Source organism: Phaethon lepturus, unplaced genomic scaffold, assembly GCF_000687285.1.
Source record: "Phaethon lepturus isolate BGI_N335 unplaced genomic scaffold, ASM68728v1 scaffold14734, whole genome shotgun sequence".
Taxonomy (NCBI): domain Eukaryota; kingdom Metazoa; phylum Chordata; class Aves; order Phaethontiformes; family Phaethontidae; genus Phaethon; species Phaethon lepturus.
The window spans coordinates 6055-31539 of NW_010534088.1; the positions used below are offsets into that span (position 1 = coordinate 6055).

The window sequence follows — 25485 nt, forward strand, 5'->3', positions numbered from 1 at the left end:
CTCCCAGAAACATCCTCAGTGTGCTTTTGTGTTTCCCGACACACTGGCTGTGCTTGGGGAACAGTGACATGATTTCTAGTCACTCAGAAATGCAGCATGAGCCACTTCTCGAGCCTCTCTGTCAGCAGTCTAACCCCTCAGAAAAATCAAACTGCTTGTTGACCTCTGGCTGATCACAGGACTCAGTTCTGATGTTTGACACATGCAGACAGGTTCACTGGGATGAAGTATTCATTTAAATAAATGTTTAATGCAGCTAAAAGTAAATGCATCTTTGACACTTATGACTTTGTTGCTGCTTATCAGAAGGAAAAGTTACAGCCTTGAGATCAGAAATCATTTACCTATGTCAGTTTAGAATATGCTCTTTAAAAGAGAAGAAAGCCATCTCCAAGAAAGGCGTGACATTAGGAATATTTTTCTTATGATTTTTCTCAAAAAAACCCTCAACTGTCTTACCTTAATCTTCTTTGTTGTCTTGAGCATCTTATTCTGTAGGGTGTGAAGCTGCTCCCGAGACATCTAGGTTCTGAAACAAAAAAAAAACCAAACACAATGATGTGAATGTGTTCTGGTTTTGATAACACTGGCAACATTTTCTTTTCCCTTTAGAAGAAGGTATGGGGGATTGCTAATTTGCCTGCAGTCAAGCTCAGACTGGAAATGTCGCATGCCATAAGAAAACAAGTGGGAGGGAGGGTTTTCATCTCCTCTTGCCTTGTCACTCCCTAACACTGAAGTAGAGAAATGGTAGGTGTGTTACATAGATCCCACAACAACAAACCCGGGGTGCTGCGTAGTTTGAGACGAGTTGCCTTAGCTGAGTGCTCCCCTAGATGGGGAGGTGGGGGATGCTCCGAGCTGGCAGGTTTGGTAAAGGCACGGTGGTGGCTGGGAGAAGCTGCAAGGATTACTCCTTTCCCTGCAGGCAAGGCTGGACCAAAAGAGTGTTCAGGGCAGTGGAATAGGGTAGAGGTTTTAAGCAACACAGAATAGTTCTTGCTTGTCAGGTGAGTTTTATAGCCTTATTTATAATGGGGAGACACGGCCTCAGCTCTGTATTTGCTTTGGTTTTGCATTGAGCTAGGTGATTGGGAGTTTTCTGCGAGAACTGGACTCTGTTCCTGATTGCTTTTTTCCCCCCCACCACCAATTCAGACTAGGCAGCCATGTCAGCCAAAGCCATCTCTGAGCAGACGGGGAAGGAGTTCTTGTATAAGTATATCTGCACATCCTCTGCCATCCAGAACCGCTTCAAGTATGCCCGAGTCACCCCAGACACTGACTGGGCACGACTCACCCAGGACCACCCTTGGCTTCTGAGCGAGGTAAGGAGTGACCTGCCTTCCTGTAGCGTCTGAGCCCCGGACAAGCCTCTGCTCAGCCGAGCTGCTCCCTGTCAGGCACAGCGCATCGTGCTGTGGCAGGTTGCGAGCAGAACCGTGCTCCGGATCTTTCCTGAAGGACCGGTTGCTGCTGCTGCTGCTCTGCAACGTTCATTTGCAACACTGATGAAGAAACAAGCCTTGCTTCAAGGCTGTTGTATCACCTTCTAGGGTGCCTGATTATAAAATTTCTTTAACGACTGTGAAATACATGAGCAGAGATATCTGCAAACGAGAAGCTTCTAATAACCACACAGAAGCTAAATGAGGCTGAATCAGACAAAGCAAGAGTCTCTTGAGATGTCAGTCCCTGTTCTCACACCCTTACTTTCTGAAATCACGGAGTGCTTTCTCCATGGCTAGCTCATGCGTGCAGTTAGGATACTGCTTAGGTTTCCTGCAATCAAGCAAAACATCAGGGAGAACTTAATTTTGGGTTTTTTCTGTGCAAGATCTTTTATATCTCTTTGTGTTTCATAGCCATGCACTTTCTGTAGAGAAAACGTATTCAGAGTTCTTTTTATTAGCTGTCCAAGCTAATGGCTCCTTTCCAGTGCTTAAATATATTAAGTCATTGGCTGGTAAAACATGAATGTTTCCCGGTCCCTTACTGACTGACTGCTAGAAGCCCTACACTGAGTAGTTAAACGTTCCGTACTCAAGTGCATGAGTGAATTGCTGGAAGATATCAGCAGAGCTTCTAAAAAGACTTGCAGAAAGCCAGAAGGGAGCAAGGATGCTATCTATCCTTTAAGGCAGAGTTCTGTAATGCTAGAAAGGGCTACAGGGTCCAGCAGAAAGACCACAATTGGCATTCTGTACTGCAACATGTTATGTTCTGTCTCCACACTGTAAGTTGCTAAAGTTCCAGGACATATCAGCTGTATAGGAGAATGGTACCCATTTTGTATTAAAAAAAAAAATTTAAAAAAATATTTGCAAGCTAGAGATAAGTGTGTTACCCATGGAAAGCTGTTCCTAGGTATCTCAAAGAGTGACTGTCAGTAAACTACAATGTGCATGGCCACTGGCCCTCGCCAGTCTATATTTAAAGTACACAGTGACAGCAGGAGCTTTCTTTGTAAGCATCTGACTGTGCTTGCCATGTGTCTCATAGTTTCTCCTTATGAGTCTCTGCTCACAGAGAAATACTAATTTCATGATGCATCTTACAAAGACAGTTTGCAAAACTGATGGGATGCTGTACACTTTTCAGTGTGGGGTGTTTTTTTTACAGAAATTGAGTACATATACCCCATCCTAACAGCTGCTTTGAGTTATCAAAGTTCTTAAAAAAAAAAAAAAAGCCAAAACAAGCTGCCACCTGAATCTCTGATGCATACGCATGTCTGAGTAGAAATAAGGCAGCTCTTCTCAAAGTACAGCTTAAAAAAAACCTGCTGGTCTGTTGTGCCAGGAGATTAAAGAAATTTTGGAAGGACATTTGCTGTACGGAATTTAAGTTTTTGTTCACTGTCTACAGAGAATTCCTTGACCAAAATCACTTTCTAATGCTTCTTTCTTTTAATCCCTCTTGTACAATCTTGTAGCGTTTAGTGGTGAAGCCAGATCAGCTAATAAAGAGACGTGGGAAGCTTGGACTAGTTGGAATTAATCTCACTCTGGATCAGGTGAAGGTTTGGCTCAAACAGCGACTGGGGCAAGAAACCACGGTGAGTGCCACCTTGGCAACAAAAACGTAAGACTTTTTTGTTCTGGTTTTTCCGCCTATTTATATGATAGGAGCTGGTATGCAGTTATTTCTCTTGCTTATGGTGGTTTAAAATGCATGTTATGCTGATGCCAAAGTCCTCTGTGTGAACTTCCCGCTGGTAAATGAGCACTGGTAAATGACACACCTTGATAGGGAGCACAGCTCAGTGCTGCCCGTTACCATCCGCTGTCCAAGTCTGCTGTGTAGGGCCTGTGTGGTGGGAGGTCAACAGGAATTAGTAACATTTTGAAAATCCCTTCCACTTGAGTCAGCAGTTGATAGCTCAAATGCTGTGTCTGGTTGGCATAGCTGCTTTACTTTAATACCCAAGACAGATTTAACAAGATAGGTATAAAAGCTGTCATAAAATTGTCCTCGTATTGTAGCCAGCCCGTGTGTTTTGGCTGATGACTGAGTGTTACTTCAAGACCTTATTTTAGCTCAGTGCCAGCTTGTAATATTTTTTCTCCTGGGAATGATACTGCAATGCTAATGATAAAGAAATGCCTGCCATCCCAGCTGCTGTGTTTCAGGAGCTGATAGAGTTCTGCTGCCTCAAGGAAACTGATGCTTTGGCCCTACTGTGATTGATTTGCTGCTGGCTCCAGCAGCAAGCTGTGCAGCTGAGCAGCGAGGCTTGCCTGAAGGCCATTATGAAACAGCAGGCAACTGCATCTTGTGTGCTTGCCCATCAGGAAAATCATGGATGTTGAAATTGCTTCTTTAGCACAATACAACCACCACATCTAAAGGAAGGACTGTGCCAAGGACTTGTGACCAATGATGTTGGCTCCCGAAGCAGTGCCCTCAGGAGCAGCTAGTATCTCCTATGGCCTGTGCAGAAGTGTCCCTTGAGCCAGGACACTTGGTGTGGATAGCAGGAAAGAGCCTACACAGGACAGTTCCTGGGACCTTGCTGTAGCTGTCTGGCCTTGTAGGAAAAGGCTAAGGGGTACTCTTATTCTTCCGTGCTCGCTGACACCATTTCCAGGGTGAGGGCTGCGCAGAGGCCTCTGCTCCTGCCACTTCCCGTCTAGCTCAGGATTTCCCTTGCTTGTCATTTTTTCAGAGCTCCAAGAAGAAGCTCAAGCCATCACATTTCACACTGCACTAAGCAAGTACTCTGTAAAGGTGCTGTCTCTGGGACAGGAGGTGAAGAGCCGTTCTGGTGTAATTCTGATAGCCATCTGCCCTCTTAGGAAAAAGGGGGAGGGTGATTGACTCCTGTAACCTGTGAAGTTCAAGTATCCTGGAGTGGCACAGCCTCACATCTGGCGGTGACAGTGCTTGATGCTGTGCTGGAGAGGGAGGAGTATGGTTCCCCAGGAAACACAGTGGGGAAGTGCTTGGGAGGAAGTGATTCTAGAGCAGTGCTGATTAACTCTCGAAGCTTGCCTTATGCTGTCATAAATGTGGATATTGGACAAGCATTTATTGGCGTTTGTCTTGTTTTCTGCCTACAGATTGCTAATGCTAAGGGAATCCTAAAGAATTTTCTGATTGAACCCTTCGTTCCTCACAAGCAGGTTAGTATACCAAATAAAGCCTTAAAAAGTGCCTTTCAGTCTCTTTTGACTTGCATGTGGCTTGGACAGATTGATAGAGTGGAGAAAGTGGAAGTTTGGGAGTGTGCTGTTAACGCTGACTGTGTCAATGCATGTGGTCAGAGCTGCATGCAGGCGCAGCATTAGTCCATACGAAGGGTTGCTAATAATCACGTTGGTTGCTGTTACTCTACTGGGAGGAGGTTACAGATGACCTGAGAGGGACCAAGTTGGTTGGAAAAGGCAGCTCACTGCTCCCTGAATCTGGTACTCATGGGTGTGATCAACAAACTGTTGATGTGAGATATCTCCCATTTGTGCCAGTGAAATATTCATAGTCTGCCACGGTTTGCAGAAAGGGTAAAATTACCTACGATACAGGTGCTTTCAGTGCACACAAGAAAGGACCCTGGTTTGTGCTTCAGTTGTGTAAGAGGGAAGCAGTTTCCTGCAGAAATGGAAGGTGTTGTCCCTGGCACGTTTCACCAGGGTGAAGCACGCTGGGCCCTGCTTCTCCCTCCCAGGCCAGCACAGTCTGTACAACCCTGGGCAGTGTCTGGGCCACTCCAGTGTTGCTTCTCCTTGGAAAGCTTAGTGGTGTGCTCAGTTGCCCCATCCCCAGCATTGACACAAGAGCCTCTTCAGGGTCTTCTCTGGGTGTGACTTGCTAATTTTGTGCTTGGGTCTGTGCAGGAGGAAGAGTTCTATGTGTGCATATATGCTGCCCGTGAGGGAGACTACGTACTCTTCCACCACGAAGGGGGTGTGGATGTGGGAGATGTTGATGCCAAAGCTCAGAAGTTGCTTGTGGCAGTGGATGAAAAGCTCAATGAATCGGACATAAAGAAACATCTCCTGCAGCATGCACCAGCAAATAAGAAGGAGTAAGTAAAGATGCCCGGTTCCAGCCATGGCCAGCCACCCAGAAGCTCCTCTCCTTTATTTTAGTGCAGCATCCTTTCATTCTGTTTCACCCTAAAGCTTGCTCTCCTACACTTCCTGCTACTCTCAAGAATACGCCATGCATCCTAAATCCAAGTTCTTTGACCTTATCCAAGCCTCTTTTAAAACGCAAAGTAAGTGTTCGTAGTGCTTTTGAGTCCTCACTTGACAGGAGCACATTTCAGTCTACTGAAGTCTTGACCTCTGAGATGTTGGAGACATGTTTTTTCACCAGCACAGAAGAGTTTCTTTTATTTAGTAGAAATGGTGATAAGATGTGAATCTGGTTGGTAGTTAGAAATGTACTTACCCTTACTCTGGCCTAGTCTGAGAAGGTATTCTCTTACTATTCCTACACTTACTGCAAGTTTATCTGTAGCTGCATCTCCTTCAATTAGATGCCTATAGCTAGTTATCTTAGTGAGTCATGATTTTTACCAATATAATGCAATCACTGATGGCATTGTTCAGCACTGAAAGGCTGAAGAAGCCTGTCACTAATACAGTTTACTGCAGTCTCTTCCCCATCCCAGCTAATGAAGCTTAATTCTGACAAAGATGCATATCTGACAGTCAGAGACAGTGGTGCATTTCTGTCTCTTGGTGAGATTAAACAGACTGAAAATCTATACAACAGTTGTGAGCAACTGCGTTCTCCGCAGAGTTTGTTGGAGTGTAATTAAGATGAGTCGTCAAGGTCGTCTTTTCCTTGAGTCATCACCTAGGCTTCTTCCAGAGAAGATGAATGAGAATGGAAGAAACTAATGCAGAGTAGATTTACAGATTGCCACTAATATAAATGAAGCAGAGCAGGCTGTGCTTTATATTTGGCTGCTTAAATGAATTTGTCTTAAATTGTTTTACAGCATCTTGGCTAGCTTCATCTGTGGTCTGTTCAACCTTTATGAAGATCTATATTTCACATACCTCGAGATCAACCCATTAGGTAACATATTTTTGGGAGCTTGACTTTCTGTTCTAAAATGCTGAAATGTGTACTTAATCCTGCTCTGTTTTATGTAGTTCGCAACAATACTAGGTGGCATATGCAAAAGAAGTACAACAGTGGCTATGATGTGTCTTGGAACTATTAGTCAAATTAATCCAAAATGAGAACTCCGTGCAGGTGTTCTGTTATCTGATTTCCTGGTGGAAATGAAAAATTCCATTGAAAGGGATGTTAAGTCAGAACTGAAGAACATAAAAATTGCTCTGTTGGATCAGAACAAAACAGCGCCTGAGCCAGGGCCTGGCCATGACCACAGTCACTACTTAATTCTTAAAGGAACTGGCTGAGTTTGATAAATACAACTAACTGACCAATGTGGAGGAAGGGGAACAAAGGTGAACTAGTTTTTGTAATGATCTCTGTATGGTATCAAATTTTATGAGTAAATTTGTAACACATGTCTTTGTACAAACAGTGCTAATTGATTTTTTTTCCTTTTTTTTTTTTTTTCCTCAAATGCAGTGGTGACTAATGATGGTGTCTACATCCTTGATTTGGCCGCAAAGATTGATGCGACTGCTGACTACATCTGCAAAGTGAAATGGGGGGATGTGGAGTTCCCCCCTCCCTTTGGCAGGGAAGCTTACCCAGAGGCAAGTAGCAACCCACTCTGGCCCAAATCCCTCTGTTGTGGACTACAAGATTAATTCCTCATTGCTTGTATGTCCTTGAGGTTTTGCTCCCTTGTGGGTTTTCTTGCCATGTTTCAAGTACCTTGGCATTGTTCTCCATGATAAGAGCTTGTGCAAGCCTGTGTACAGGTTGCTGTAGTACTAGGCCTTCCCCTAATCATGCTCTGAACTGCGATTGCTTTCCATCTTTGCGTAGATGTTGTTTCGGTTCTTTTCTTTAATTCAGAATTTACTTTTTAAAGTGGAGGCTTATATTTAACTTCATTTAGCTGTGTGCCAAAGCTTTGCACTTGTACAGTCTTTCTTATGTGGTTCTTGCCTGCACTCGTCCCCTGTCGGCATCATTATTTTTTGTTGGAGCAGTGGTTATTGACAGCCTCGTGGCAGCTGATGCTCCCTCAGCAGTTTCTGAAAGTAGAGTAGAAGTTGTCTGAAAAATCTGCATGCAAGTATGAATCAGAGAAAATTATTACCATCTCTCAAACTTCAAAGTAAAAAGTTAAGATGTTAATACACCTGTTTTCCTGAAAAGTGATGACCAAGAAGAGGCCTGCAGGCAAACTTTTTGGTTTAAAGTTAGAAATGCCTGTTTCCTCTCAGGATTGCCTGGGTTCATACTGCTGGTTGCATAAACACTGCTTCATACGTAGCCTCCCAGCAGCTTCAAAAACTGTTGGAAGTAGAGCTCTCTGCTTAATTGTTCTGTTACTTATTTCAGGTGACTGTTGTTCTGTCTCCAAAAGGATTTCTGTCCTGACTTTCATTTTAATAATTATAATTATGCTTCAGTTGGGGAAGGTTTTTGTAATATGGCCAGGAAATCCATTTAGCTATTTCTCTCCATGTAGCTTGCTGGATGCCAACACTTAACTCAATTTGCTCTTAAAAGGATTAGTTCATTTTTTTTCCCTCTCTGAATCATCCCTCTGCAAGTCACTGTGAAGGTTATTATGGCAGTGTCTTTGAGAATTTTAATGAACTCCCAATTAAGTGCTTCTCAACAGGCAAGCACACTGCGATACAGGAACACCATGTTGAGCTAAATTACAGCACTCTCGGTGATTACCTTCTTGGCTGCAGCACAGCCAGAGACAGTGTAGCCATGGGTGTGTTGATTCTTAAATTTCCTCTGGTCTCAATCTGCACACAAGGTCAGAACAAGACTTTTCAGTTCAGGGGTATTTGATTCTTGCGACTGTTGTATGCAGAACTGTGAAACCTGGGAGCTTCCCAGGGCTGGTTGAGCAGTGGAGGAAAAGACCACTGTTCGTGGAAAGGCCAGTGTAGTACACAGATCAGTGAAAACAACCAACACTCAGTTCCAAAGTATTTCATGTGCAAACAGGAAAAATCTGCTTCTGGATCTGCACTCTACAAATGAGGTAATATCAAATTTATTTATAGCAATCACTTGTGACTTCACCTGGGACAAGCAAGAGACAAGCCAGCAGGCCTTATGAAGACAACATATTCTTTGGAGAATATGATTTATTTTTTTTTTCCAAGAAAGAATCAAAATTTGAGCATATGCTCAAGTTGATCCCTTTTGAATTGTTACAGAGAGAATGGCACAAGGTGCCTATACCCAGTCCAATTTCAGTGTTACTGTCTTGGAGAACACATAACACAACTCAGTCTTAGCCCCTGAGAGATGAAGCTGGGTCCCTGTCCCTTACAAAAATGGTGTGTGTGGTTCTGCTCTCCCCTCAGTTGTAGTTGAGAGGAGGTGTGGAAGCTCTGCGTGTCCAAATGGGCCCAGCACTACAAACCCTTTGGTTTGGAAAAGAAGGGTGTAGAAGGAAGTTTAAGTTGTGTGCTGCTCTGTCTGCAGGAAGCCTACATTGCTGATCTGGATGCGAAGAGTGGAGCCAGCTTAAAACTTACTATTCTTAATCCCAAAGGCAGGATCTGGACCATGGTGGCTGGTGGTGGTGCCTCTGTGGTATACAGGTAACAGGACCAAGGTTTCCAGAGCGCGGGGGCGGGGGGGTGGATTTACAGTGCTGGAAGAAAATAATTGATGCAGCTTCTGGAAAGAGATTCTTCTAAAGAGATCTTTCCCATGCTGTGACTGCGTGGGATCTCTTCAGAATGAAGATGCTGTGCAGATTTCTTACCAAGACGTGGAATGTAGCGTCCCTTAGAGATGATAATTTAATTCTGTGAGGTTGAGATATCATTTCTTTTTGACTTGGAAAGAAAAAAGCTGGCTGAAAGGTGCTTATGGTAATATCGTTGCTGTGGTAGTCATCAAGTTCCCATCATATCTAGGAAGTATAACAAGATTAATCATGACTGGTACCAAGAGGAGAGCAGCTTTCTTTTCAGCATACAGCATGATCTCTATGTTACAAGTCCCACTTTCCCAGGAATTTTGAATGTTTTATTAAGACTTTTATAGTGACTCGAATTATAACTAATCTCTTAATTTTTTTTTTTTACAGTGACACCATTTGTGACCTGGGGGGGGTGAATGAACTGGCTAACTATGGGGAATACTCAGGAGCCCCAAGTGAGCAACAGACCTATGACTATGCGAAGACTATTCTCTCCCTCATGACACGAGAGAAGCACCCTGAAGGTAAGAGTGTCACTGCAATTTCAAAGCTGCTCAGTTGTGAAGCTGCGGGGGGGACTGAACAAACCTGAGCTGTTACTATGCTTAGACCTCCCTGGCAGAGCTTTTAATGTATTGCTGTCTTCTGAGTGAAATAGAGATGGATTTCTGCTCTTGCTTCAGAGACAGGAGAAAATGCGGCTGAACATATTCTTGTCAGAAAATTCTGCTTGGTCCAAAGCTCTTATCTTCCAGGCTCTGCTACACACAACTTACTGCAAACTATTGGCAAGTCTGAACTGCAGCATTGTTTCACTTTGTCCTAAACGGCTTCATGATCTTACAGTACGCTGTGTTCTTAAAACAGTTTTATTTATGTGCGTTTCTTCCCTCAGGTAAAATCCTGATCATTGGAGGCAGCATTGCTAACTTCACCAATGTAGCGGCCACTTTTAAAGTAAGTGACTATTCAGAAGTATCAGCAAAAGCCCCTAGCTGCCAACCCTCAGCTATTCTCCCCAGTTCAATGTTGTGCTGAGGCTGATGGTGCATCTCTTCCAGGAGTTCCTGAGGTGATGGGACAGGGTAAACATCGGGCCGCCCAGCTCACCTGTCCTCTATGTTTCTTAGGGCATCGTGAGAGCAATTAAGGATTACCAAGGCCCTCTGAAGGAGCATGAGGTGAGGATCTTTGTGCGAAGAGGAGGCCCAAACTACCAGGAAGGATTACGTGTCATGGGAGAAGTTGGTAAGAACCAACCATTTCCTTAAGTTTTGCTCTTGCATCTTGTTTCTTCTACCTGCTTTCTGCCAAGCCTTTTCAAGGTTAAATGCATTACTTCAGCAGAAGTTCACCTTGGTCCTTTTCCCTCCCACAAGGCTGACTGTTCTTGTATGCATACACAGGGAAGACCACTGGGATCCCCATCCATGTCTTTGGCACAGAGACGCACATGACTGCAATTGTGGGCATGGCGCTCGGCCACCGGCCTATCCCCAACCAACCACCTGCTGCAGCCCACACTGCCAACTTCCTCCTCAATGCCAGTGGCAGCCCTTCGGTGAGTTCCTTCCCTTCTGTGAAAGGGAGTGCTTGTGAGGTGCCTCCTGAAGGCAGCTTCCTCTGTCTGAGGCCAGAAATGGATCTTGGCCACCATTGTATTTGTACAAAGCTCTAGGAGAACTAAAGTGACTCCACTTGCATGGTTTATCAGGAGGGGCCCTCCCAACGTCCACCTTGCTTATGCAGAAAATGTGACCCCTCAAAACCAAGAATGTGATTCTAGCATCTACTGGGAGCTTGGTCATTTAGGAATTTTCCCTCACTTGACTGAAATGGTCCTATCTCAAAGTTAACTTTCTTTGGTTTTCTTTGTAGACTAGCATAGCCAAAGTGGCCATCTCCTACATGCTCCAGGCTTTATCTGGCACGCTGTCCCTTACTGACTTGGCTTCTGACTCTTTCAGACTCCAGCACCCAGCAGAACAGCTTCCTTCTCGGAGTCCAAACCAGATGATATTGCTCCAGCCAAGAAGGCAAAACCAACAGCACCTCTTGGTAAGTCCAGCATTGGAAGTCATTGCTAGCAGTTCTATTCTGCTCTCAGTGAGAGAATGTGAACTAGACTAATGCTTTTTCTGCATATAAAGGGAAGCAATTTTATGGTACTTGTCTATCTTTGTTTTGAATTTAATTAAGTGCTTTTAGAATGTTATCATTTGTTGTACTATTAGCTCATACACAAGGTGAGTCAGAGTTGCCTTGATCTGGGATGTCCCTTTGAAGGGAACAGCACGGTTTGAGAACTCCAGCTTTCCCACATCCCCTTATGTGAGGCCAGTGGACAAGAGGTTAGAGTATCTGTGTTGCGGTTGCTGAACTGAGGCCTGCTTTCCAGTGAAGTACCTGGGGGGTGTTCCCATGGGATGCTGCTGGAACGGTGTAGGTATTCAGAAAGTCCTCTTGGTATATGCTGCAGCTTCCAGGGTGAACACGCTACAGTCAGTTCAGTGGCAGTTGTGATGTATTCCTCTTACATTCAGGGTTAGAGGTTATTGGTGTTGTGTGGTTTTGTTGGGGTTTTTGTCTTGGTTTTCAGTTTTTGGGTTGTTTTGGGTTTTTCCTGAGTTTGTAGGAAGCTTCTTTTAGCATGGTGGTATGCAAGAGCTTTGGCAGCCTTTTTGCTCGTGTTTGTTGGAAGCCTTATTGGGTAAGAGCATGTTGTATGGGGATAAAACAACAGCAGAATCGGTCAGGGACAAAATGTGATAATGTCCTGGTCCTCCTCCCTTGAATGCAAGGAGATACTGGCTTGGTTTACAACAGTATGACGTGATGACAGCAAGATTCAGGTCTGATTCCGGTGAAACACATCACAAAACCCACTACTGCTCTCTTAATTATTGTGCACAGAATTTTGCCTGAGCAGTGCTTCAAAAAGACATTGGAAATATTTGTGCCATGGAGCTTGCAGTGCAAGGAACTGCCACCTGAACCTGAAATGTGTTTGCGCTGGGATAAGCAAGTTATGACAAAATGCGAACTTTGATGTCAAGATATTTGGAGAGGAAGCATGGTGGAGTGTGCTCCAGTCTGCTTATTTTTTAACAAAAGCAAAACCCACAAGGCCCAAGTGCTGTGGGGAGGAGGGAAACTGCAGCACCCCACCGCAGGTTCCCTGCTGTTGGGATGGCAGCAACCAGCTCTGTCGTATTGTTGCATGAGTGATTCTCTCTTTAACAGATTCAATCCCAGCTTCAAGACCTGGTTCAGGTAGGACACGTGTGACTAGCTAAATGTGCCTGGCCTTGCTGGCAGCTGACTTTTTTAGTTCTTGGTTTTGTTGCTGTTTTTCTCTCCAAAAGTTTGCAGTGTTGTCTGGTCCTTCCCTTCCCTCTTGCCCAGCATATTTAGCTATCACCATATGAACTTTTCATCTGTTTTTTCAAGTGCAGATCACATACTCCTTTGTACAAAAACTTACTATTTCTGGGGGAGAGAGGGACAGGTCTCAAACTTGAATTTTTTTCTTCCCTTCCTCCCCACAATCCGTATGGAAAAGCTCTGTTCTCTTTGCTTTCAAAAAGAAGGAATCGCTAACCATGCCTAATAACTGGCATTCTGTTTCAAAAGGAAACAAAATAGTGCAGGTGCCATGCTTATGAGCCTTGAAGGGCACAGAAAAGTCACTGAATGAACTAAATGTTCTTCTTTCCTTATCAGTTCAGCAAACCATTAAAGCTTGTGCTCAGTGAAGTTATGGGTACTTTAAGCACTCTCCTGAGCTCTGTGCTGGATGAGAATGAACTGCTGAATCAGGGTCAAAGCAGAGTTTCAAGCAATCTCCCCCACCATAAGAGGAGGGACATTAGAAGGGGAACTCTCAGATTCTTCCTTGTACGGTCTCAGACAAATAGCATCACCTTTCTGGGCCTGCATTCTCCTGTTCTTATGAATACTAATATTACCCCCTTGCAGGCACTTGCAAGATAAACGGAATTTTTCAGGGTAGGCAGTTTACTAATAAAAAGTGAGGTGGCAGCGCATTTAAACTGTGAACAGGTAGAGTTAGAGAACAGTGACTGATTTCTTGTTAAAGCCAGAAGAATGGTATCCTGTTCAATCCCTAATGCTGTTTACCTTTTGATTCAAAGCCAAAAAGAAATTAGTGGTAGACTGAGTTGTCATCAGCAGTTGGATCAGCTCTGAGTTCTTAAGAGTTGTAAAATTAATTCTGCCTGGAGTCAAAGGGAGGAACTCAATGTTTTGCTCTGACAAATGGTGTAAATATACCTTAAACAAACAGTCCATCCTCACTAGCTGCACTGTTGCCTTTCCTGTGACTCTGTCCCCTGAAGCCAAGTTTTGGGCCATATAAAAGTTCTTGGAGCTATCAGGTTTGTGTTGGATTCTGATCATCAGAAAAAACCCTGAAAACAAAAGCTGAGTATGTAAAGCTCCTTTGCTTTCTTTGTCCCCTCCATTTCCTGCTTTTCTTTTTATTTCCTATCATCCTACTGTGGTGCCCTGACAAACATAGGAGGCAAACCTCCTGTGGTTCTCCCAGACTGTAAGCCATATGCAAATAAATAAATAAAATTCAAAGTTCCTTTCCTCTTCAGCTTTGCAGAATAAAACTATCTGGGAGGAACATGAATGGCCCATGTGAGAAGAGGAAGAGGCAGTTTTCACTTCTCTCTCCTCTCCTACACCAGCTCCCCTGCTGTGATTAAGCACTTGGCCATTTTGTGAAACCCAAAACCTGGCTATTGTGTTCAGAATCCTGGGAAGGGGAATGCTGCTTCATCTACAGTTTCTTCCTTAATTTGGACAGTGTGGCTACTACATCCTGCAGTTCACCTGCTGGGTTCAGTTTGGAGGGAGGGGAATATGCTTGTCTGAGCGATTTTCAGCAGACATTTGGCAAAGTTGCAGCTTTCGTCTTGCACGGATGTACATTTTGAATGTGTTTTTGTCTTCCTTTCACCTCCCCCCCCGCCCCCTTTCTGAGCAGGTAAAGCTACAACCCTGTTCAGCCGTCACACCAAAGCTATCATTTGGGGGATGCAGACACGGGCCGTGCAAGGAATGCTGGACTTTGATTATATTTGCTCCCGGGATGAACCTTCAGTAGCTGCCATGGTTTATCCATTCACGTAAGTAGCCTGTGTTGACTGCATTATTTTTCTGACTGCTTCTCTCAAATTCTTCTGTTAGCTTCCTCCCCTTCCAGTCTCTGCTGTTCTTTAGTGTAGCTGTGCCCTAGTCTGCATCTCTGCTTTAACACCTTCTCCTATGCTCCCCCCCACCATCAGGTTGGCTTTGCAGACTGCTTCCTATTTCCCTCAACCATTGATTTCAGGCTGCTCTGTTGAAACAGCTTAACATTAGGCACATAATTTAAGTACCACTTCATGCTCTTTCAAAGGGTGTCCAAATACTGTTCTTTCACTCAGCAAGTAAGGCAGGCATGACTAGTTGGACTTTCTTCAACAGCCTACTGGCTTAGCAGAGGCAGTAAGGCTATCTAATGTTTCTTCCACTCATCTGTTTGCTGCATGCTTGTTTGAGACATCTTGATTTGTGCCTGCAGCAGCTGGAATTTTCCCCTCCAAATGTGAGCCAGAGTCGGAGCAGCTCTGCTAATAGACTAAAGCAGTCTGTCTGTCACGTAGACAAACAAAATTAAAAAAAAAAATCCTGTTCATCTTGTTCATACTCTTTCCTATAGTGGCAGTAGTTTCTCAGCAGGCAGGAAGTGTGCAGATCCTTCAGTGGGATAGAGTTCCCCTGTGGTATTCACCTTCTTTCACCTTATCCCCACAGCTAACGGGGATATGAGAGGCTACTGGGTGTTTCGGATAGCCCTCAGGAAGAACCTCCAGAGCACAGCTGTGCATAAGCTGTTTTGTTATTGTACCTCTTGAGTGTGTGTGGGGGTGTCCCTGTCAAACAGGGCAAGTAGCGAGAAGGAAAGGAGTGGCTGTCTGGCCTGCTGCTAAGTCAGTGAGATGGGAGCCCGTACAAAGGTAGGAGGCTTGTTTCATTTTTCTGGTATTTACAGACATGCAGGATAGCTGATGTCTAATCAACCTCTGTCCTGCAGAGAATTTGGCCTCTTGACCATTAAGTACCTTGTGCTGCTAGTCTGCAGCTCTGATGATAATTGCAGCTCTGTGATATCTTCTCAGCAAGTGCAAACCTCAGGGTACTCAAACTGAGTACAGGCATAGTCACATCTATAGATGAGTGGCAACCCCTTGCAGTGTTGCAGTTTAATGAAGAAAAAGCAACGGGGATTAAAAGTTTAAGGCTACCTATAACTATCTGATTCTGCTTGACCTTTTGGAGGAAGCCAGGCTGGCAAAACCTGGAATGCTGTGTTGCAAATGTACCAGTATGGGAACACAGCCAATATCTCTAGACTCTGAAATAATTGAACAGTATAGACTTCGGTGAAGTTCCAGTCGGAGCATCTACCATCTATAAAAGAGAACACCTACAGTGAAACTTTTCTAGGTGCATCTCCTTCAGCATGTGTGGGGTAGGGCGGGTAGAGTCTCACTGTAGCAGAATTAGAAAGTTGACTGGCCCTTACACTGCTGTCCTGGCTGTTCACCACAGATACTGGTTTCCTGTTCCCCCAGTCTGGTATTTGTTCCAGCCCAGTAATGCAGCTTTGCATGCATCTCATTCATTACTCTTTCTGTGCCTCATTCTGTTTTCCAGCTTGGAGTAGAATTGAGGCTCTGGTAACTTCACTGTGGGAGAGCTTATTCATCTTGCTGGATTCCTCTGTCCCCATTAGCCCGTCTCCTTCCATATGCTGCTCTGTTCTATACTCTGAAGAACCTTCTGCTGTTAGTATGGTCCCTCCCCATGTATACTCACTTGCTAGTGAGTCTCACAGTCAGTCTTGGTGTCTGAGAATTGGGGTTTGCAAACTCCTCTATCTGCATGCACTGTATCCCTTGGTCTTTCCAGTAGCCTTAAGAGTTACGGCTCTTTCATCTTCTCCATAGTGGTGACCACAGGCAGAAGTTCTATTGGGGCCACAAAGAAATCCTGATCCCAGTCTACAAGAACATGTCAGATGCTATGAGGAAGCACCCAGAGGTGGATGTTCTCATCAACTTTGCATCTCTGCGCTCTGCTTATGATAGCACTGTTGAAACCATGAATTATCCACAGGTGAGCAAGGGATCTAGAAGAAGCCCAAGAAAAGAAAGATGATCTTGTCAGCAGGGTACCAGTCTTTCATAAACTGTGATGGCATTAGCAAATTGGCTTGGTCTTCCAACTTAGCAGATAAATACCTAAATTCTAACTCCTTATAGACTCGAAGGTGGATACCGAAGTTACACAGCAAATTCTAATGCTTGACCTGCAATTTGTGTAAAAGGAACTTGGCGCCTCTTTGTTAGGAGTGATTACTTTGGGTTGGTTAAAATACAGTGCTGCTCTAATGTGCAAGGTGGAGAAAAAAAACCAAATGTCTGAAGAGTGCATTGAGACTTCTGAAGATCACAGTAGACTGCGGATCCATGCACAGGGCCCTCTGCTATGAGAGTGCACAGCATGACCTCTCAGAGGCCTGACAAGAGGGAGAAGCTGATCATGTCCTGTGAGCAGAGCAGCTGTTTGCCTTCTCTGTCCTGCAGAATTCCTTAGGGGTGGCAACATTGGAGGGTACTAACGGTTTGCTTTATCTTGATGCAGATCCGCACCATTGCCATTATTGCCGAGGGCATTCCAGAGGCCCTGACCCGCAAACTGATCAAGATGGCTGATAAAAAAGGAGTCACTATCATTGGACCTGCAACTGTAAGAACTGGTGACCCTTTTCTCCTCTTGTCCATCTGTCTTTATCTTCAGCTTGGCTTTCTCTGAAGAATAAAGTATATCCTACAATCCTTTTTTTCTTTAGTCATATAAAATGCATGTTAGTTTCTCATTTTAAGGCCATGTTATTGTCTTCCATTGTTTTTAAAAATACTGACAAGACTGTCCTAAGGAAATGTTCCTAGATTTCATGTCTATTTTAAAGGGCTTTACATCTTTCTGCAATTTTCTTGTAGGTTGGTGGGATCAAACCAGGTTGCTTTAAAATAGGCAACACAGGAGGCATGCTGGATAATATCTTAGCATCAAAACTGTACCGTCCTGGCAGTGTGGCTTATGTTTCACGGTCCGGAGGAATGTCCAATGAGCTCAACAACATCATTTCCCGAACCACTGATGGGGTCTATGAAGGAGTGGCCATTGGCGGAGACAGGTAGGAGTCTGCATCTTCAACAAAGACACCATTTTTTTTAAAGTCAGTCAACAGAAGAATTGTTAGTAATTTGGAGGAGGAAGGGCAGGTTGGCTATTAATTTTTCTTCTTTCAGAAAAGTTTGAAACAAATTCAACTGTACCATTTTCCCTGTATTCTACCCAGATATCCTGGTTCAACTTTTATGGATCATGTTTTGCGTTACGAGGATACTCCAGGAGTGAAAATGATTGTAGTACTTGGAGAGGTGAGTGAGACCAGTTCACTCCTATCTGAGAAACACCCATGTGTTTGTTTTTTTTTGTCTTGGGAGCATCTGACCTGGCTGCAAGGATGCTAAATAACAGATACAAACCAGTGTGGATAGCTGCCACTTTTGCTGAATGTCTAAATTTTTATTTCATACTTCTTTAATCAAAAGAAATTGAGTGCATTCCACAGACAAGCATAGTCTCCCCAACTTAAAAAAAAAAAAAAAAAGGAGGCTTTGTTCTGAGACTTCAGCTGTTACTCAATGAAAAAGGAGGAAAAAAAAAACCCCAAGTAATGCTTCCATGTGCATCTCAGCTGGTTTCTACAAAAGTGCCAAGTTTTGAACCATCTCAGCACTCTTTCTTTCTGCAGATTGGAGGCACAGAAGAGTACAAGATCTGCAGGGGTATTAAAGAAGGTCGTATCACCAAGCCAGTGGTGTGCTGGTGTATTGGTACTTGTGCTACCATGTTCTCTTCAGAGGTATGTATAAAAATGGGGACGAATGCACAAAGTAAGTATATATCCACAACAGGAAGAAAAAAGCCAACTTCTCTCACTGTGCCTAAACCTTCCAGAATTGCCAGTAGCAACTTAACATGCCAAAGTTAAAAAGCTTTTACCATTTATATTTATTGTGCTTCTGTAGTCTGCCACTGGAGATTTCCAAGGGATTTTGCATACTTTTAAAGGCAGCCCAAAGATCACAGGGAATGTAACAGATTCTAATAGCTGCCTGCCTCTGGAGTGGGAATGGGAAAGATGCATGTTAGGCAGCTCTGGAGAGTGGGGGAATTCAGGTTCTTCCATTTATGTTCTGTCTCCCTAGAGTGATTCCATATCAGAAAATGCCCTGCATTTTGCAGTACTGATCACAGTTGCAACCAAGAGTTCTGTTAGTCCAAATAAGAAGGCAGATGTGCAGTCACTGGTATTCCTCTGTCACTAGTTTCCTAGTCAGTTCTCTATTCTGTTTTACTCTCTGCAGGTAAACAACTTGTATCCCTTACTGCTGCCTCCTCTCGTTTGTAGGTGCAGTTTGGCCACGCAGGAGCTTGTGCCAACCAGGCTTCTGAAACTGCTGTTGCAAAGAATCAAGCTTTGAAAGAAGCTGGTGTGTTTGTTCCCCGGAGTTTTGATGAGCTGGGAGAGGTCATTCAGTAAGTCACATTAACAGGGCACCTTCAGCAGGGGACAAAAACTGTTAGGGCACTGATTCTAGCCTGATAAAAGAATATATTTCTGCTTAAGGAAAGCAACTTCTATTCCGTCTGGGGTTTTAAGGTCTAGATTAAGAGATACAAGTGAGGTGGTCTTAAAAGGACTGAAGTTAATAAATGGATTCTCTCCCTAGGTCTGTCTACCAGGATCTTGTGGCCAAAAGAGTGATTGAACCAGCTGAGGAAGTGCCTCCTCCAACTGTGCCAATGGATTACTCCTGGGCAAGGGTGAGCTGTGCTGTTTTACCTGCTTTTTGGCTCCTTAGAAACCAGACAGGATGTTTGCTGTGATTCTGGATGCTTATGGCAATAACGGTGTTGCCTCGGGGTTCTATCTCACACTTCATCTGTGAGCTCACTGGCTATGCTGGTTCTAGGCTGTGGAGGCTGCTCTGAGCACAAGCTTAAGGCATTGTTGTTTGACCACTCTGCCTCCTACTGCCCCTTGCTTCTAATGTGGATTGTTTAAAATCCCATCTTTATGCTGTTATTTCAGGAGCTGGGTCTGATCCGCAAACCAGCTTCCTTTATGACAAGCATCTGTGACGAGAGAGGTCAGGAACTGATTTATGCTGGGATGCCTATCACTGAGGTCTTCAAAGAAGAGATGGGAATTGGAGGGGTTCTGGGCCTGCTCTGGTTTCAAAGGAGGTGAGGCAGCTTTTGTGAAAGCTCCCAAATTCTTTGGCGTGAAGTTTTGCATGTTTATTGATAGACTTTAAGCACAAAAGTAACTCCAGGATTCCTTTGTGAATATAGATTCATTGGAAGTGTCATCTCTATATCCCCTCCTCTGAGACTACATCAGCATTTCAAGCCTTCAAACGATGTGTTTTAGTCTTGGGATAAGGTTTTCCACAAGTTTTGTGGTGCACTGAGGAAAATTCTCTATTCTAGGTCTACTTCACCCTCTCTGACTACTTTCTTATAATTGTCACCTCGACTGGAGAGATTGGGAAGTTTACAAACACTGGCTAACCAGCCTATAGGGAACCTTCTGAATGGCAGAAGTTTACTGCCTTCATCTGATCATGCTTTCATCAGAGAGAGTCTTGGCACTAGCTGTAATTTCTGGCTCAGCAGAACAGGATGAATAGAACTGTAGCACAGCCTTATGTTTCCCTCAAGGGGACCCACAGAGCTCAGTGATTAGTCAGCTGAGTGTGTGCAAACTCAGCGTACAAAACTGACCCTCAGCTCTGAGCTAAACAGCTCCTGTAGAAACAGAATAAAAATCTCACCTCTGAGAAAGATACTAGGATGCACTGATAGGCTTTGTGACCCTACAGCTCCCTTTATCTGTTCTACTTCTTTCAAGCCTACACTGAAAACAAAAGTCACTGTCCAGTATAACACCAAGTGTCTTGTTCTTCAGTTTTCTTTGCAGTAAATGACTTCAGTCTCTTCCTTGCTCAGGTTACCAAAGTATGCCTGCCAGTTCATTGAGATGTGTTTGATGGTAACAGCAGATCATGGGCCTGCGGTATCTGGAGCCCACAACACCATTGTCTGTGCAAGAGCTGGAAAAGATCTTGTTTCGAGTCTCACTTCAGGCCTTCTTACTATTGTAAGTACTTAATCTCCAGAAGATTTAGCTTTGCTGCTCATTACTCTGTTCAGGTTTTATTACTATTAATTTAAGGTTTTGATGTCTCTTGAGTCTAGAATTATTTAGTAGAGGCCAAATTGCTGTCAGCATTGTCCTTATCTGGTTGCCTAGTCTCTTGCAACACTGAAAAGTAAAAATGTGAATAAAACAAGACTCTAGACTGCATTTCCCCTGACACTCTGTCTCTAGCGGAGACTACATACTGACACTGCTGTCGAGTTATAAACAGATGCTTCATCTCAGGTGCCTGCCTGACTTGAGTTTCATGAATGCCACACTGATAGGCAAGGCAGATGGGGAAGATAATCTTGTGCTTGTTTTGCACCTTAACTGTGGAGTCCTTTCCTATAATTCTCTTTCTGTATTGCACTCAGGGTGACCGGTTTGGTGGAGCACTGGATGCTGCAGCTAAAATGTTCAGCAAAGCCTTTGACAGTGGGATTATCCCTATGGAGTTTGTGAATAAGATGAAGAAAGAAGGGAAGCTGATCATGGGCATTGGACACAGAGTCAAATCGGTAAGAAAACTGCATTAGTACAGACTGGAGGTTTGTTTTTTTTAGAGCAGAGGAGGAGAGGAAAAAAGACAAAGGAAAGAAAATTAGCAACTTTCGGAGGCAGTTATTGACCAAATTCTCAGAACTTATAAATGCTAAACCTACAAATAGTAAAGTTTATGGCAAGTACCTGTGCAAGAGGCAATATCAGTGAGTGTAATGTGTTCTTAACTTGCAGATAAATAACCCGGACATGAGAGTTCAGATTCTTAAAGACTACGTGAAGCAGCATTTCCCTGCCACCCCACTGTTGGACTATGCACTTGAAGTAGAAAAAATTACAACTTCCAAGGTGAAATGTTACTAGTATTTATCTCCTTTTGGCACTTTTTCTTACTGGGGACAAGTGACATGGGGTTAATACAGTATTTTAATTGCAATGCTTCATAAATTGTTGCTGGAGTTTTTTTTTTTTCTATGGTAGACTTCAGGCCAAGTACAACTACAGTTTAGTAAGGCTGAAGACATTTGTTGGACACTTGGACAATGATGAACAAACCAAAACACATCTGTGTGTCTGCAGTATATCTGTGTGGTGGGTTGACCCTGGCTAGATGCCAGGTGCCCACCAAAGCTGCTCTGTCGCTCCTCTTCTCAGCTGGACAAGGGAGAGAAAGTATAACAAGAAGCATGTGGGTCAAGATAAGGACAGGGAAAGTTCATTCAGCAGTTACTGTCATGGGCAAAAAAGACTTAACTTGGGGAAATTTAATTTCTTGCCAGTCAAATTCAGAGTAGGATAATGAGAACTAAAACCAAATCCTAAAGCATGTTCCCCCACCCCTCCCTTCTTTCTATGCTGAACTTTACTCCCAGTTTTACTCCACTCCCTCACCCTGTTCTGGGTGGCCCAGAGGGGAGTGGAGTGGGGGTTGTGGTAAGTTCATCACACGTGGTCTCTGCTGCTCCTTCCTCCACGTAGGGAGGACTCCTCACACTCTTCCCCTGCTCCAGTATGGGATCCCTCCCACAGGACACAGTCTTCCATGAACTGCAGCCTGTGGGAAGGACTCATGTTTGAGAAGTTCTTCATGAACGGCCCCAGCCTGGGTCCCTTCCACAAAGAGCAGTCCTTCAGGAACAGACTGTTCCAGCCTGGGCCCCTGCGGGGTCACAAGTCCTGCCAGCAAACCTGCTCCAGCCTGGGCTCCTCTCCCCACGGGGCCACAGGCCCTGCCAGGAGCCTACTCCAGCGTGGGCTGCCCACGGGGTCATGGCCTCCTTCCGGCAACCCCCTGCTCTGGTGTGGGGCCCTCCCTGGGTGCGGGTGGAGATCTGCTCCCCCGGGGAGCTCCATGGCCGCAGGGGCACAGCCCGTCTCACCGTGGTCTTCACCACAGACTGCAGGGGAATCTCTGCTCCAGCGCCTGGAGTACCTCCTTCCCTTCCTTCTTCACTGACCTTGGTGTCTGCAGAGTTGTTTTCTCTCGCATATTCTCACTCTTGTCTGCAACTGCTGCATGCTGGGGTTTTTTGTCCCTTCTTAACTCTGTTATCTCAGAGGCACTGTCGCTGATGGGCTCGGCTTGGCTAGCAGCAGGGTCTGTCTTGGAGCTGGCTGGCACTGGCCCTATTGGGAGCTTCTCACAGAAGCCATGCCTGCAGCCCACCCGCTACCAAAATCTTGCCATGCAAACCCAGTACAATCTGGAACTGCTGTATTCTTTAAATCTGAGGCAGAGCTAGCACACATGATGGGCTGCGGCTGATAATCTCTGTGGTCTGAACCAAATGCAGGCCTGTTGTTTGGAGCTGGTTTTCAGTCATTCGCATTAAGCATGGCTCTTGCTCAAGTTGCTGAACGGCCTTCTCTATGGCTAGGCTTGTGTGCCCACAATTATGGGCAACCCTCAAATTACCCTTGAGGATGGAAGTTGCCAGGTGCATATCATTTGCCACTGCTAATGTCTTTATTGGGGTGTGTTTTCATTTCCTGCAGAAACCAAATCTTATCCTGAACGTAGATGGCTTTATTGGAGTTGCCTTTGTTGACGTACTCAGGAATTGTGGCTCTTTCACACGGTAAGGAGGTAGCAGGCGGTTTCTTTTAGGTCATGGTCCTATAAAAACAATGGGAGCCATACTGCCAGTTCATCTGGGGCCAGAATTTCAAAAGCACGTTGTGAAGGACATGTGACCTCAACTTGGGGGAAGGAAGCTTTCACATGAATTCAGTCTTGCTACTGGCACTAGAGCAGACTCATAGCCTTTCTAAGATTGATTCCTTAAATAGATCACTATGAGGAACTGCTGAATTTCTTTTCTCTTGCAGGGAAGAAGCAGATGAATATATTGATATAGGAGCTCTTAATGGCATCTTTGTACTGGGCAGGAGTATGGGATTCATTGGTAAGTTTGCCATCTTTCTGCCCCTTCCCTCCTAGGGGCTGCCCCTGCCACCATGAACATGAGTCATATGAACCTCTGGGGACTCAGTCGAAAATGCTAGTTGTAGGAGTACAGAAATCAAAGTTGTTTCAAGGCAAAGTAAGACTAGGAGGAGGAGCAAAAACCTTGTAACATAAACCACTTTTGTTTTAGGACACTACCTAGATCAGAAGAGACTGAAGCAAGGTCTGTACCGTCACCCGTGGGATGACATATCCTATGTTTTACCAGAGCACATGACGATGTAAGAACCTGTAGTATTGCCTCAGAATGCCCCTTCAAAAGACGAAAGCCTGCACAGGGGACAGCCACAAATGGGACTTTGATGTATAAAGGCCATTGGTATACAGACATTGAGCTGCCTGGTCAAACTGTGCAAAGCAACTGTTTTGTAAGAATAGAAATTTAATCTAATAAAAACCAAAACTTGTGATATTCCATATGTTACCCGCTGTATTTAATACTGTCTCTTACCCTTTTTTTTTTCTACTCTTGTTTCATTTTGTTTCCAGAAAAGATTTTAAGGGTTTTGAAAGGGGAGTTTTGCTCATAGGTGCAGTCTTATTGAGCTTGCAGTCTGGTAACAAGCAGTAACTTTTCCCAAGAGAGGGGAAAGTACCCATCATTCCCATAAGACATGACTTGGGCTTTTTTTTGTTGTTGGTTGTTTTTCAGTTTGTTTACTGTGTTCTCATCTTCAGTCTGATTGTATCCTGAATAGTGGGACCACTGCTGATGTATAACCAATGTTACTCAAACTCTGGTGTAGTAATTTAAAGTGTAAAGCTGTAACATACTGCTGTTAAAACTGTGAAACTACATGTATTCCCGTGTCTGTATTTATGCAAACAACTTCTCATGTACTATTAGATCGCTGGTATATGGAATGTCACTCATGTTATCTGCAGATGCGAAAATAATCTCAGTAACACTGTGTATTGTAACCTAACTCAAATAAATGATACACTACGCATTTGTTCATCTTCCACTTCTGGTGTGTAAAAGTTGGTCCCAAACTGTGTCTCATGGAATGTGTGACAAGCTGAGAAACGGTTGTTTATAAAAATAACAAACCTCCGAGCAGTTGTTCCTCTCATGGTGGTTTTTTCATTGAGAAGGAAAAAAAACCCAAAACCACAACCTTACATACAGACTTAATCTATCATGGTTCAGGCTCTATAGAGATGAAATTTAGCAAATTGGAGAAGAAAAAGGAGGAAAGTAATTATAATTAATATAGCAGTATCCAAGAACTGGAGAACTGTATCACGTAGTATAGTACACATTGAAATAACCAACTACAGCTTGCTTTACCCGGTTAACAAAAAAAAAAGTATACCTTAGCTGGAGTAAATGAATACCTCATGTAAAGTCCCTTCCCTGGGGGCTAGCCTTGAGGAGGGATGTTGAGGAGAAAAATAATCAAAAGGATAGCTCAAGGTTCTAAATAAAACTATACATGTACCTCTGCTCTCTGGTACCTAGGCAGTGTGGCAAAGCAATCCACTCCTTTGGGCCTACACGGCGCATAGCAAGCTCCCTGCTGCTACACCGCAAGGATCACTGACAGGGGCTCTGGCTGTCGCACCCCACAGCACCAGGGCGAGCCCAAAACGGAGCAGCATCCGGGGAGAGGGCAGGCCTCAACCCCTGCCTGGGGCAGGCCCAGCAGCTCCTTCCTGACGGGTTTTTCGCGCTCGCCGGGCAGCAGCGCTCCGGGGAGCGAGGGGAGCGGGAACCGCCTGCCCCCGTCCCGCCTTTCGCCCGAGCGTGCAAGCTGGGGCGGGGGGGCGTTGGTGCATCTGCCGCGGTGCTGGCCCAAACGCCCTCTCTGCTCGCTGAGGAGCGAGAGGGGCACTCACCTCGGTCACATCCCCTTGGCCCCAGGTGACGGCGGCCCG

General features: G+C 44.5%; 1 protein-coding gene across 2 annotated transcripts; it reads left to right on the forward strand.

The window, feature by feature from the left end:
* Positions 1-1153: 1153 nt before the first annotated feature.
* On the forward strand, positions 1154-24143 carry ACLY (ATP citrate lyase). Of its 2 annotated transcripts, XM_010285421.1 has the most exons (28): positions 1154-1328; positions 2936-3058; positions 4563-4625; positions 5337-5527; positions 6452-6531; positions 7057-7187; positions 9058-9176; positions 9671-9807; positions 10179-10240; positions 10414-10531; positions 10690-10844; positions 11251-11341; positions 12527-12556; positions 14298-14439; positions 16306-16474; positions 17003-17107; positions 17362-17558; positions 17724-17805; positions 18183-18293; positions 18843-18970; positions 19165-19258; positions 19527-19681; positions 20447-20597; positions 21014-21157; positions 21375-21488; positions 23136-23218; positions 23469-23545; positions 23738-24143. In XM_010285421.1, exons 1-28 carry the CDS (start codon positions 1170-1172, stop codon positions 23830-23832), a joined length of 3306 nt encoding a protein of 1101 aa, XP_010283723.1. In that variant the 5' UTR covers positions 1154-1169; the 3' UTR covers positions 23833-24143. The 2 variants fall into 2 exon arrangements, with proteins under 2 accessions (XP_010283723.1, XP_010283724.1); XM_010285422.1 differs by lacking the exon at positions 12527-12556.
* Positions 24144-25485: the final 1342 nt, after the last annotated feature.